The sequence below is a fragment of the Lepisosteus oculatus genome, chromosome 4, assembly GCF_040954835.1.
Source record: "Lepisosteus oculatus isolate fLepOcu1 chromosome 4, fLepOcu1.hap2, whole genome shotgun sequence".
Classification (NCBI taxonomy): Eukaryota; Metazoa; Chordata; class Actinopteri; order Semionotiformes; family Lepisosteidae; genus Lepisosteus; species Lepisosteus oculatus.
The window spans coordinates 64,069,580-64,082,504 of NC_090699.1; the positions used below are offsets into that span (position 1 = coordinate 64,069,580).

The 12,925-nt window shown below is 39.1% G+C and overlaps 1 protein-coding gene across 13 annotated transcripts in view; it reads right to left on the reverse strand.

The window, feature by feature from the left end:
* Positions 1–12,925, reverse strand: part of LOC102695071 (ERC protein 2) — a 314,021-nt gene that overhangs the window by 127,280 nt on the left and 173,816 nt on the right. For all 13 annotated transcript variants that reach the window (XM_069189511.1, XM_069189507.1, XM_069189509.1 and 10 more), the window contains one exon: positions 739–899. In XM_069189511.1, the coding sequence (XP_069045612.1) occupies positions 739–899 (161 nt within the window). The remainder of the gene's footprint in view (positions 1–738; positions 900–12,925) is intronic.

Sequence of the window (12,925 nt, forward strand, 5' to 3'; positions counted from 1 at the left end):
CATCAAAAGTGAGATCCTTAATTTTATAATTCTAAGGTGTATCCTTCAATATCTTGAGCCATGCAAGGCATTTCACAGAAGCAAGAATATAATCATTCAGATGCTGATTTTCATTCTATGCTAAGTAAGGGTTTTTCAAAATTTCCAGCAACTTAGCAGAAACAGGAGCTTAGCAATACATATAGCCCACACCCAAAAGGTTATGTTAACAGGTCTGACTTTCATGGCTTCGCATCTTTAATTACCAAGTCTATTTAGCCTTTTCTTGTTGCCTGTGGAGATCTGTGCACTGTGTGAAAGCATTAAATTACTTATTCCTTTTTCAGTCTTCTGCTAATCTGAAGTATGAAGTCATTATCCAGCCAAATAACTGCTTGCCTTGCACTCAGAAATCACACATGGGTCTGGAGTAAAACCCCATCCCTGTTTAATTAGATTTATCTCTTTATTGCTTGAAGGAAATCTCGCCGATACTGTGAAGGTATTCGGAAGACCATTAAGCTGTCAAGAATTCTTGGACTGTCAAGACGTGAATGCCAAGTCAAAAACAAATGTTGAAAACATACGGACACAGCTGAGCGTTATATATGCACTCTCCCTGGCAAATAAAGTTAAAACAAAACACCTTCTTCAGACAGGTAGCAGTTCTGTTTAACTCATCGCAGAATCCAGCAGTTCCCAGAACTTGTTAAGATAAACACAGTTAAATGCTATTTCCTCAGCTATAAAGCAACTTACTTCATTTCCAGTATTTCCTCCAGCTGTTTTCTGCGATCCAGCCTCAGGTTGGTCAGATGTCCTTCTTTCTCGGCGAGGGACTGCTGCGTTGAGGACAGGCGCTGTTTTGTGGCATCCAGCTCCTGCCTGGTCTTTTCCAGGGCGTTCATCAGCTCCTCCAGCTACAATGTAGAACCAGAGTTAGTACTTTTATTTGAAAAGTTTTTTACTGTTTTTGTCAAAATCCTTTAGTACAATTGTCATAGAAGCAAAAAAGAGTATCATACTTCATCGAAATAAGGGCCAGACCACCCATGTCTCCAGAATGGAGCTTTAATGATTCCCATATTAAATTCAACAAGGTTTACCGATTGTAGGTTAATTCTTATTATATATGTGTTACATATTAGTAGGCCTAAAAGCAGCCCTTACTATAAAAACAACACTTACTACCTTATAACAGCAGCCATATCACCCTGCAACTCACAGCCAGCAGTTCTGAAGCCAAGCAGGTGTGAGCCTGATCAGAACCTGGATGGGAGACCTCCTGGGAAAAACTAAGGTTTGTGCTGGAAGAGGTGTTAGTGGGACCAGTAGGGGGCGCTCACCCTGCAGTCTGTGTGAGTCCTAATGCCCCAGTATAGTAATGGGGACACTATACTGTAAAATGGCACCATCCTTCCGATGGGAGGTCCTGACTGTGGTCATTAAAAATCCCAGAGTGTTTCCTGAAAAGAGCAGGGCTGTTACCCCAAATTTCCCAATTGCCTTTACCAATCACTGCCTCGTAATAATCCCCATCTATGAATTGGCTTCATCTCTCTGTTCTCCTCCCCACTGATAGCTGGTGTGTGGTGAGCCTACTGGTGCGCTATGACTGCTGTCACATCATCCAGGTGGAGGGGAGTCCCCATTACCTGTAAAGCACTTTGAGTGGAGTGTCCAGAAAAGGGCTATATACTGTACTGTAATTATTATTATTACTGCATACATGAGTTGCATTAAGTCATGAGACTGCTGACTTTATGTGGTTACTCCAGCACTAATCACTTGTAAATACGAGCTCATCACTCGGACTTCCTCTCGAAACCCCTGTGCATTTACCTCCTCAGAGCTTTAGCTACTTTAAAGCTTCCTCATCTCGCCTTTGCGCTACAGCAGGGTGTTCACTGGAGACCGTTCTGAACATGTGCTGACAGAAACAAACAATAACACAACTTCCCCTTAACTGAAGGCTCCCTGAGCTCCTACAAAAGCTGACAGGCGGGGAGAAGGTGCACGGACAGAAATAATTCACAAATACCAAAACTGCTCTTTATAACAATTCACACCCGAGGGCCTCTTGTAGTAAAATACGCCGACATAAAATATAACTTTAAGCTAGAGAGTGCCCAATAAAGATGCACTGGAGACTTGTTTTCAAAATAAAGATCGTAAACTACTTGGAAAGAGTTTATATACCTGTCTAAACGGGGCTGGAGTACAATGAAAATCTGCAATACGAAGCCGTGAATCCAAAGGAAACCGACCCTCAACAGCATACCACAGGGCACACTCAGAATTTATACGGGTTTGCCATGACAGTCTGCAGCAATTGTTGGTTTTTAGCATCATATAGCCTTCTAGAAAATACCCCTGCGTGCACTCTGGGAAAAAAGACAGGTAATAAGAACAAAACTGACCTCCTTTTACACATTCACCTCTGCAAACACCAGACAACATCAGGAATGGTCTATGAAGTGGAAGAGTTAGATGCATGAAATGTGATTTGTTAAACTGGTGAAACAACTGGGAAGTGGGGATATACTGTATTTAAATGCCATAAATTACTTGCCCTTGTCAAAATTTTTTATATGGCAAAAGTTGTATTGTTATGTACAGAGCTATGCATGAGATGTGTGATTATTATGTCTGAGAGCTGACCAAGTACTGTAATATTTAGAGGTTACCCCGTGCAACTAAATTATCATGTCAAATATGTGCTGCCAACTTCTCGCTTCCTTTTAAATTCAGCAGGGTGTGGAAAGGAGTAAGCTGGTACCATCCTGGCAACAGAAGGTAAACAAACCGAGAGCTGAACTTCTTGGAAAATGAGGAGAACCTTGTGGACAGCTGATAGCAACTGATGAATTGAATCGTTATTTGAAAACCAACAAATAAAAAGGAACATTTCAAACTGATACTGGACACCGAGCACCAGAAGCAAATGTATACACTCTACGCATGTCTGCTTTTCGAAAAAAATAACTTGTATGGATTTGGGGTATTTATTTAATGCTTCCGCATCATTTGTATGTATTGATCATTCATGACAGTCCACAAGTGAATGAGCAAATTGCATGAGCACTGAATCATTCCATTAGTGGGAGAGCTGTTTGGGCACGGGTGGTGTGGCGATTTAACTTTTTAACTGAAAATCAAGAAAGAAAAACAAAGAAAGGAACCAATATGCTCCGATGATCAAGAGACCTTTGCCTCTGTGTTATCAGAGCAGTATGCGGAGGCCCTGACTATGTTATTATCCTGTACTGTACACTGCTTAGGGAATTCACAGGCAATGGCAATTTCTGACCAGGTCTCGTGAGATGGGAATGAGACAGTGATGCTGAAGATGCCCAGCTCACCGGACATGAGCCCTGTTGAACATCTGTGCGATGAGATGAGACAAAGTGGCTGGCAGAGGTACACACTACTGTATATGGGAAGGAATCCCACAAGAATTTACCAAGCCATGTCTCCTTAATAAAACACCACTGCACCTGCTACAAAAGACTGACTGACTGTCCGTCATGATAACTACGTGATTTTATTGTATTTTCCTTACTATTTTAAGTGATTTGTTTCTTTTGAAGCTCAGTACAGTATATTTAATTTGAAGAATCCAAGATCAGATTCTCAGACCGAAGCAAAGGCCACCATTTTCTACAAAAACATTTTTTTTAATCTACAGTATAACAATCAAGCTGTTGATTTCATGACAAACTCCCAACTGGTACCTCCGTTATTCCACTTCCAAAAGGAATTGAAAGAAAGAAGAGCTTTTCATTGTGCCAACCAGAAATGAAGTGAAGTACTGTATGACTGGCAACCATTCCTGTAACATTTGGTTTTGGGGAGTGAGGATGAGAGGGGTTGCTGGGAGATTTTAAATGAGCTTTCATCTTGCTGTTGACATACAAAACTTCCTAACCAGCAAAAAAAATAAAGAGAAGTTAATGTGCAAATATGTACTGTACATCTTGACAAAATGAAGGCAGTTAAATTAAACAGGGTTAGAGTTCAAATGAATGACAGTTTGTTAAAATGCCCCTGAGCATTCCTAATTCCAGACTGGATCTAGATCAACTCATGCTAACATAATACTGCTCCAGTTTATGGGAATGATGGTCACATGTTTTTTTTTCTTATTTTTCTTCATTTGAAGTACAAAGGATTTCTATGCAATGACACCTACCTGGCTCATTTCCAACAATCAATGATGTTGTTATTAACAATATTTCCTAAATGTTTGACATTTACATTGAGGCCAGAAATAATGCTACACAGAGTCGATCTCTCATTTGTCTCAAAAGAAGGCTGCTTTAATATTGTGAATGAAATTCTTTGTACAGCCTAGAATCATTAAACGTGATTAACATTTTTAGGTCATAAAGTACTTAACCCTAACAAAATAAAAATCCATCTTTAAGTGCTTCCTTTGTTAGGTTAATAAGATCCATAGATTAATACATACATGTATATATATATATGTTTATATTAATCCAGAGTCTGATTTAAATTATGCTTTTGAAAAGAAAAAGGAATTTCTTAAGTGCATTGTGTGTGTTCTTATCCCATCATTAGATAAATCCGGATTTAAGGGGTGCTGTTGAATTTTTCGACATTCCACTGAATGTTAGCTTAATAGCTGGCCTTAAATGCGTCTTACTTGCTTATGTTTGATATAAGAATATGTCCAATGGATCCAGCGATAATTTCAGTGATTCTCTAAAAAATGCCTAAAATGTTCTGCAACTGTTGCACATTTACAATTTGTTTTTACATCAAGGTCTGGGCAACGGTAATAGCTTTTCAAGCAGGAAATAAGTGGTAAATATGAAAAGCACCTTATAAAAATCACACTATATGCGAAGACACATGTTTGAAACCATGTGGTCAAGCTTGAAAAGAACAGACCTCTTTATATGAAGGGGATAAATCGTTCGCACATTTTCCAGCGAGATTTGGAGCAAACCGTTTTTTAAATTTGAGCGTGTTTCTCAGATGTCACATTTTTGGTTGCATTCCTTATGAACTTTGTAAACAAATCGCTCTCTGCTTTTAAAGGTTTACCTGAGAATGTGACAAGTTCATCTGATATGAGTGCAGACACAATATTTGAGAATGTCATCTGAAACAAATGTGAAAATACCAGTGTAAGGAATTATCTGTGGAATACAAGAATCTTTCTAAAAGAGTTCTCTCACACTGTACTTAACCTTTCACAATCTTTTCTCTATATCTGAAGAACAAAAAAAGTAAGTCACAAAGACAAATCTGTCTATCCCTGGTCACTTCATTTCATTAATGCAAATAATGGATTAACGCAAATATGGCAGTTAACATGCTCAAGGTGGACAATTCATTGTACAGTATACTTTTATTTATGTACTTGTTTTTTTTTCTTTCTTATCAGACATGTACAGTAATGTGTATCGTGTCATTGCCTTTTACCTGACTGTAAAGCAAATTTCCCATCTGTTAAAATAAAAGTAAAATACATTCAGAAAATAAATTGTTTTAACCTAAAGAACCTTGAATTTTTCTTGTAAGAATTAATTTGCATATCTATTACAAACATGTATGACATGTACTGTATAGTGCAGTGTGTCTACTGTATACAACTAACGTTGCTGGGAACTTAAGATAAATTTATACCCAGCAAGAACATAAATATAAAAAATAAATCCTAATCCAGGTGTGATTTCTGAAGGGAGCCTGAAGGGAGAAATCTACATCCCTTTCATAATGGAGTGTCAAAGTATCTGAGCCCAACCTGGGTGAAAATAAGTGTTGTACATGGAATGAGTACAGAAGGCCAAGCAACTTTTCACTCAGTATTAATGAAGTGAACTGTCAAGTAGACTCTCTGGTTAACATCATCGACACCGCAGTCTGAACACGGCCATGGTGTGTGAAAAGCACCAAAGCTATTCAGGAGGAAGCATAAAACCAAATCACATAAGAACATCACACCTCATCCCAAAAATCATAATTGGAGCAGTTAACTACTAACTTGAAACACTCCCTGCACCGCCAGAAAATCTCAATCCTAGAAAACTCTTCATAACAAAGGGGACCAATTGCAATCTCAATTGCTTGGGCTTCATTTCAGAACCACATCATTAATAATAAATATGATGCATTTTAGCAAAATTATGCACAATAATCAGCTTATCTCATTATCCTGTGCCTGCTAATTCAGCTGGACTTCAGAGGTTTGGAAAAAAAAATGTATTTTTTTCATCAAATCTCCTTTTCATAATCCCATTGGGAACTTCTAGCTGTCCTAATAACCCTCTTGTCTGTTTCAGTTCAGTGCTGCTTCAAAGACTTAGTTCAAAAAAAGTGAAAAGTCTCTCTTTAAAGAATAAGAGCTCATGAGATGCTGGTGTGAAGACTCACAGCCTGGGTATTAAACATGCCTGATTTCAGTAATGACTTTTGATGTGACTATAGCACACCCTGCACCGTGAGATTGATTACCTTTAAAATAAATTAAAAAACAAACTCACAGATGATATCTGCATGAAAAGAAAAGCTGTCTTTGTGCAAGGGTAAGTGTCAACACAGCTCTTGGGAATGAAAAGAAGGGCGGAGATCTTTTTTTTTAAATTTTATTGCTCTTCATATGTACCTCATCACTCACTAATGTAACTTAGACAGGAAAATGACTGTTACTATTTAACTAGTTCAATAATTTATTATGTAATTATCATTTTCTGAAACAGCACTGATATTATTTTGAGATTTCCCTAATTAATCACACCTCAGGTGAGGCTGCTTTGTTCTCACTATTCTAAGCTTCATTCAAACTTTTTGATTATGATGGAAATGACAAACAGTAGTTTGCAAAATACAAACAGCAATAATATGCATAAACAGAAAGTGTCCAAAACACAATGTATTTGCATCTAAGCTCACAATCTTTGAATTGAATAAGCTATGTTTAAATCTAATTTATTATTTATGACTTGATAATGTATAGCAAACCAAAGGGCTGTGTAAATTAATTCATATATTTTTCAAAGATACGCTACACAAACTGTATATGCAGACTTCCGATACACATTCGCAAAATACACATTCACGCCTTCATAGTTAAAACAACTAAAGTATATGAATTTACTCCTTTAGTGCATGCTTCGTTTCTTTTCTAGTTCAGTGCACGTCAGTGTTTCCATCACCAGTCTCACTTGCTTCTTCGTTACAGAGTTTTTCAATGCTAGACCCTCAAAGGGAGCCAAGGGCCAGCTACCACAGCCCCACCTCAGAGCTCCAGTCTTCTGGCTCTGACCCTCCACCACAGAGGGTCACGCATCTGCGTCTCGCCTTTCGGGACCGCGCGTCTAAGCCAGCGCAGCACCGCGGCTGGCTGCTTCACAGCAGGCAGGTCTATAACCTTCCGCAGCATGTAGGCAGAAGATTGGGTATCCGAGAGAAGGAGGAAAAAGCCTAAACTGGAGACCCTAATCCCACCTCCCCAGCAGATCCCAGACTTTCTCCACCACGACGCACACATGTGCGTGCCCCTAGAGCCCGGAGCTGAGGGCTCTGGACTCACAAGCCTTGTGGAGGCCAGCTGACTGGGAGACTATGGCTACGCCCCTGGGGCAAGCAGGGCTGGGGCAGTGGAGGGGGGCAATAGCTGCTGGAGGTCAGAGGGTCTTTCAAGGACTGGACAGGACAACTTGCACAATCACAGCACTCGATTAGGTCCTGTAAGGCTTTGTCGTCACCATGATTATCTACTTTAAACACGGAGTACAGCCATGCAGGGTTTGCTTGTGCTCTTCACGGAACAAATCCTGGACGATATAGTGAAGAAATTCGAGTAGGGAGCTGCGTCAGAGTGCGCTGGCTGCAAAGGAACAAGTAAAGGTTAATTCCAGGCTGAAAAGCAGAGAGAAAAAAAAAAAAACAACATTGCAGATTGAAGAAGATTAACACCTGAAACACTGTGTTTCTTCTTTCTGCCTTTCAGCATGGAATTAACCTTTACTTGTTCCTATATGATACTGTATATCGTCATTAACAAAAAGCAATAATGGCTTTTTATTTAGCTATTTTCCAAAAGTTCCACCATTATTGTGAATCTGTGTCCTTTAAATACATTAACTTCAATTCCAACTACTATTATAAGGTCTTCAACCTTAGTTTCAACATTTTGAACAACAAATAAAATAATGTGTAGGTTTATAATATCTAAGGCAAATACGTAAGACAAACGTTTTAAACATAAGCTCTGGGTTACTTTCCTGGCTTCATGACCTGTCAGACGGATTATGAAAACAATTTAAAGTTATGTTTGGCTGGTAAGCCGAAACTGTACTGTTACTCTTTTTTTGTTGTTGTTGCCTTTTTAAATGGTGAATAGTGCAGCTGCAAGGTCTAAAGCCATAATTTTTCTTTCTGCCTTTTCTGAGCTGCCATGTTTTTTTGTAACATGAAAGACACCTGGATCTTGGCGCAGGTAAAGACATACTGGCATAGGAAGTACTGTGCGATTATGATTGAGGTGTGTTGCCAGAGTGCATGAAACAGCTGTAGCACTGAAGCCCTGCTCAGGGCAAAAGGGTGTATTTCTATCATCACACCAGCACCTGCCTTCTGCTGTGTTATGGGATGCAGGTAGTTATGAAGACTGAATAGGAGAACATAAGCTATCATGTTGATAGAATTGGGGTTCCTTAGCATTTTTCATCTAAGTTTGACACATTCTGTCACCCTGATGCAGCAATACGGGATATGCCGTTATGCTCTACAACATATGTAACATTAATCTTTGAGTAGGTATATTATATTTGAGGATTTAGGGCTATAGACATAGCTTAAGGTGCCCCGATAATCTCATTTCTGTAACAAAAGAAAAACTTTCTTGTCAAGAAATTAAAATGCATGATATTAAACAGAAGAACACAGGCTTTTCAAAGTACAAGCAGCACAAAGACACAATTTAACGCCATGAGGCATTTTCATTTTGGCACACAAAATATGTCTAGCGTGCTACAGCATATTTGACCAAAAAATGTGTTACAACCTCCTTTAAAAGAATTTGCATTTAAGTGATTCAGAAAGTTGCAAAACGCAAGATAAATCAAGCCAGTTTTCAAGCATTTAAGAAATCGTAAGTAGTAAGTAGATTTGGAAACAAATTTCACTGTTTGTGGAGTGTGTGTGAAGCATTGCTGTACTCCACAGTACATTTAGCCTTAGAAATGTGGTGTGCACAGTGGTTACTCTTCTAGATCACTTCAGCAGTCTGCTTATACTTCTCTATAAATCTATCCATCTTTGTAAAGCACAGTAGGTGGTCCCTTTAATAGAGATTACGTTCTTATTTTTGGCATTAAAGTCTTTCATTTTTTTTCCCCATATAACCCACATTTACTCTCTCTCTCATTCAATTCTAATAAAAAGGATTGTGAGGGTTTACTTGAAAACACTGTTGGTGAAATGCATGGAAAAGCAAAATGCCAGAATAACATGTCAGTCCTTCCAAAGCTACTACAGGATGTGTATGGGCACGGCCTTCACAGTGGCATCGCTTTGCCCATCAGTGGGGGAGACAGAGTTCGTGGTTGGACAGTCACTGGTTTTAGTGCCGGAAGTTACAAGTTACTCTCCCCTCATATGGGACTTAAAGAAGTTTAAAGTACAGTACAAAAGGCATCCTGGCAAAACCCAAACCCAAGCCCGTTCCCTGGAATTTACTGTGTAATTTACCAGTTCCTCTCCGGGTTTATAATGGGAGAAGAATAGGCTCCAGCATAAGGTAGGACGTGGCAGCTGAGGACATTGCCTCATAATGCCTTCTCCACAGTGAGCTGTCACTAAAATTACTGCTCAAGTGCGTTATGCATTCCAACAGAGGAGACAAATTTGAAAAATTCAAATGATCTGCCAAAGAAAAGGAAGTAGAACCACTCGGAGTCACAACACCCTCCGGACACTTCAACACCTGCTGTTACTTCACACTTGGTAGGAAAGGCCGCGCTCTTCAGGCATTAACTGGTTAGCGAATTCATTGGTCAACGCAGATACATACGATAAAAAAATAAAGCTTTCACTCTGAAGCAAAAGCAAACTTATTATAAGATATGATAAAATAGCCTCCTAGTGTTTAAAGCGTTCAAATTAAACCTTTTAAAAAAAAAGTGTAGAAACTAGACCCGACACAACCTACTGGCATATCAGGTTGACAGATTCTCATAGATATCCTAAATCATTGGTTAGCATCTTCTTCACTCATGTTAGTACAGCATTTATAGAAAAAAAATGAAAAAAAGAATGCTGAAACCATTTGACAAGCCTACAACACAAGGAATCTAAAGAGCAAAAAGGAAAATGCATGCACAACACACACACAGACAGGAAGCTGCAAACATGAAAGAAAGAGAAAATAAGAGTTAGAATGAATGGATATTAGGCACTTCAGAGAGATTATGGCACAGTGGTTTATATTCTGAGTTTCTTCCACTAGACGGATAGTGTAAGAGAAACTGAACAAAAAGAAGCAAAAAGAAAGTTAGAGAGACAGTCAGGTACAGCAAGACTTTCCCATGATGCCCAGCCACAGCTGGAAAATCCAGTCCCTGACCAGCAGCTAATTAAATTAAAACAGCAGCACTTATCCGTAGTCATACTGTGGTCAGTAACTACATTGAACAAACACTGAAATGTCTATACTGTCCCCCCTAAAAAAATCTGGTGGATGTGGCTTGTGAAAGTCATGGTGTCACAATCTATCAGAAGCAGGAGCCTAAAAACAGTAAAGAAATGGTTTAGTAGCAGAGAAAAGTTCAAAAAGAGAAGAGAAAAGGTTGTGTGTTAATGGTAGAGACAGAGACGGTAATGGTGGAGACTGAAGTCATGCTTCTTCAGGAAAGATAGATGAGGAATTCCTCATAGTTACACTGATTTGGTCTGAAGCACATGTATCAGTTAGTCTGACTTGGCTATCACTAAACTGTCAATTTAGATATAAACGTTTCAACAATATACTGTACAACAGAAAATCCCTGTCAAACATTTCGGTAATAAAATTCAGTAACACTACATGTCAGGAAAAATGAATATAGGAATCTGTGCCTTACATCATAAGTTATTTTTAGTAGTAATTCATGGTTTTAGTGAACATAAACAACCCTGAAAAACATGTTCTGTTCATCACTGCCTGCGATGTACTTTAAGTGAGGTTTTTCGTAAGAAAATTCTTTTTCCTCTGGGCAAGCGATTATGCTGCCTTTCAAATTGGCACAAACAGCCTGGTAGTGAAGTCCTGTTCTCTTGCCATGCTTCAGCAGCCACTGTCCTCACCTGATTTTAATACAATATAAGAAAAACAAGAGACTGGCTTCGTCCAGATGGATGATTTGTAATCTAATTAATCAAGGAGACAGTGGCTTCCCTAAAGCACAACTTTATGGTCTCAAATCTCTAATAATATTGCTGTACTTATTGTATAGTGCACATCTACTCTAACTTAAAATGCAATCAGTCACTCTGGATACTCCTTTCTTTAGTATATTTAAAATCTGTGTGATATTATTATAGGTCAAATCTCACATTTCCTTCCTGTCCCCTAAAGGCAGTATGAGTTCTGAAAAGAGCTAATGAATGACAAAGGATCAAAAAGTCTAGATTTGCTATGGACCATCTACAGTACTTGAGAGCTGATGCCATTGCAGACAATGGCCACATGGGGGAGCTGTCTTTGTTCAGTATAATGTACAGTACATACTGTATATACAGAGGAGCTATAACAAAAGCATTATAAGTAAAGGTCATACTTTTGTCTTGTAATATGCCTTACAATCAATGTGATAAGCATTGCGAGTTTGAGAATGTTCGAGGAATTAAGAGATATGAAAGAATCTGTGTTGCAAACTCACTGATAGATGGCTAAGACCTTGGAGCACTTGTCTTAATAATTAGGTTCATTCTTTATTTGCCTGGCCCCACCTCCCTGGGTGAGTGAAGCCTAGCTGAGAGATTCATAGATTTGAGAAAGCACAGGACATGAAAGAACTTTCAATATGAGACACCTGTCAAAGATCACTCACTGGCTTTATGATGGATGAGAAGGACGGCGATAGGAAAGGAAAGGTTTTCGTGGAAGCACCTGCAGGCAAGGCACTCTGATTCCATACACGCGAACTTGGGAAATTAAAAAAGAGAGCCAGACGGGGGGTGACAAGGAAAAGTATAGGGGATGAGAGCAGAAAGAAACAAACGGAATTGAGTCAACGCAATGGGCAAAAGCACACAGGAGGCACAAAACGACAGAAAAGAATGCGGGCCAAAACCCAACAGAGAGAAGGATCTGATTCTACACAGACATCATGCCAAGCCAGCAAAATAAGCAGTCACGTGCAAGAACTGGGGAACACCTTTCAACAAAAACAAAATGGCATAGGAAGACTGCGAGGACCAAGTGAACACAGCTTACAGGCTCATTTACATGTGATTTAGGGGTTATCATCTTTCAGCAAAAGAGACTATGTGAGTGGACTACTAGGCTCACGTCTATCTGAATGGTCTGTAATCACCATTCTGTCAGACGAGCACAACCTGCCTGCAAAATGCAATTTGGAATTTAAAAGTAGCACCTTCCCTGCATCACAAAAAAGCGAAGAAAAAAAAACAACGATCTTATGAATATGATTACGAAGCACAGCCTTGTAAAACTGTCGGAAAATCAAAGGCACTTTGTAAGCCAAACCTAACCATTGAGATGTATTTGCAAATGTGCACGGAGGTGCTTACCAACTTAAATTGGCAGCTTCTTCAGGAATTACTGAATACCAGTCTGTGTGAATAGAAGAACACAAGAATCTTATGTTCTTGTGTTCAATCTGTTTGCTCAAAACACAGCTAAATAGGGCAATATACCGTAAATGGTTACTAACGAGGCCCACAACCCAGAATCTCAGATACTGTATAAAGG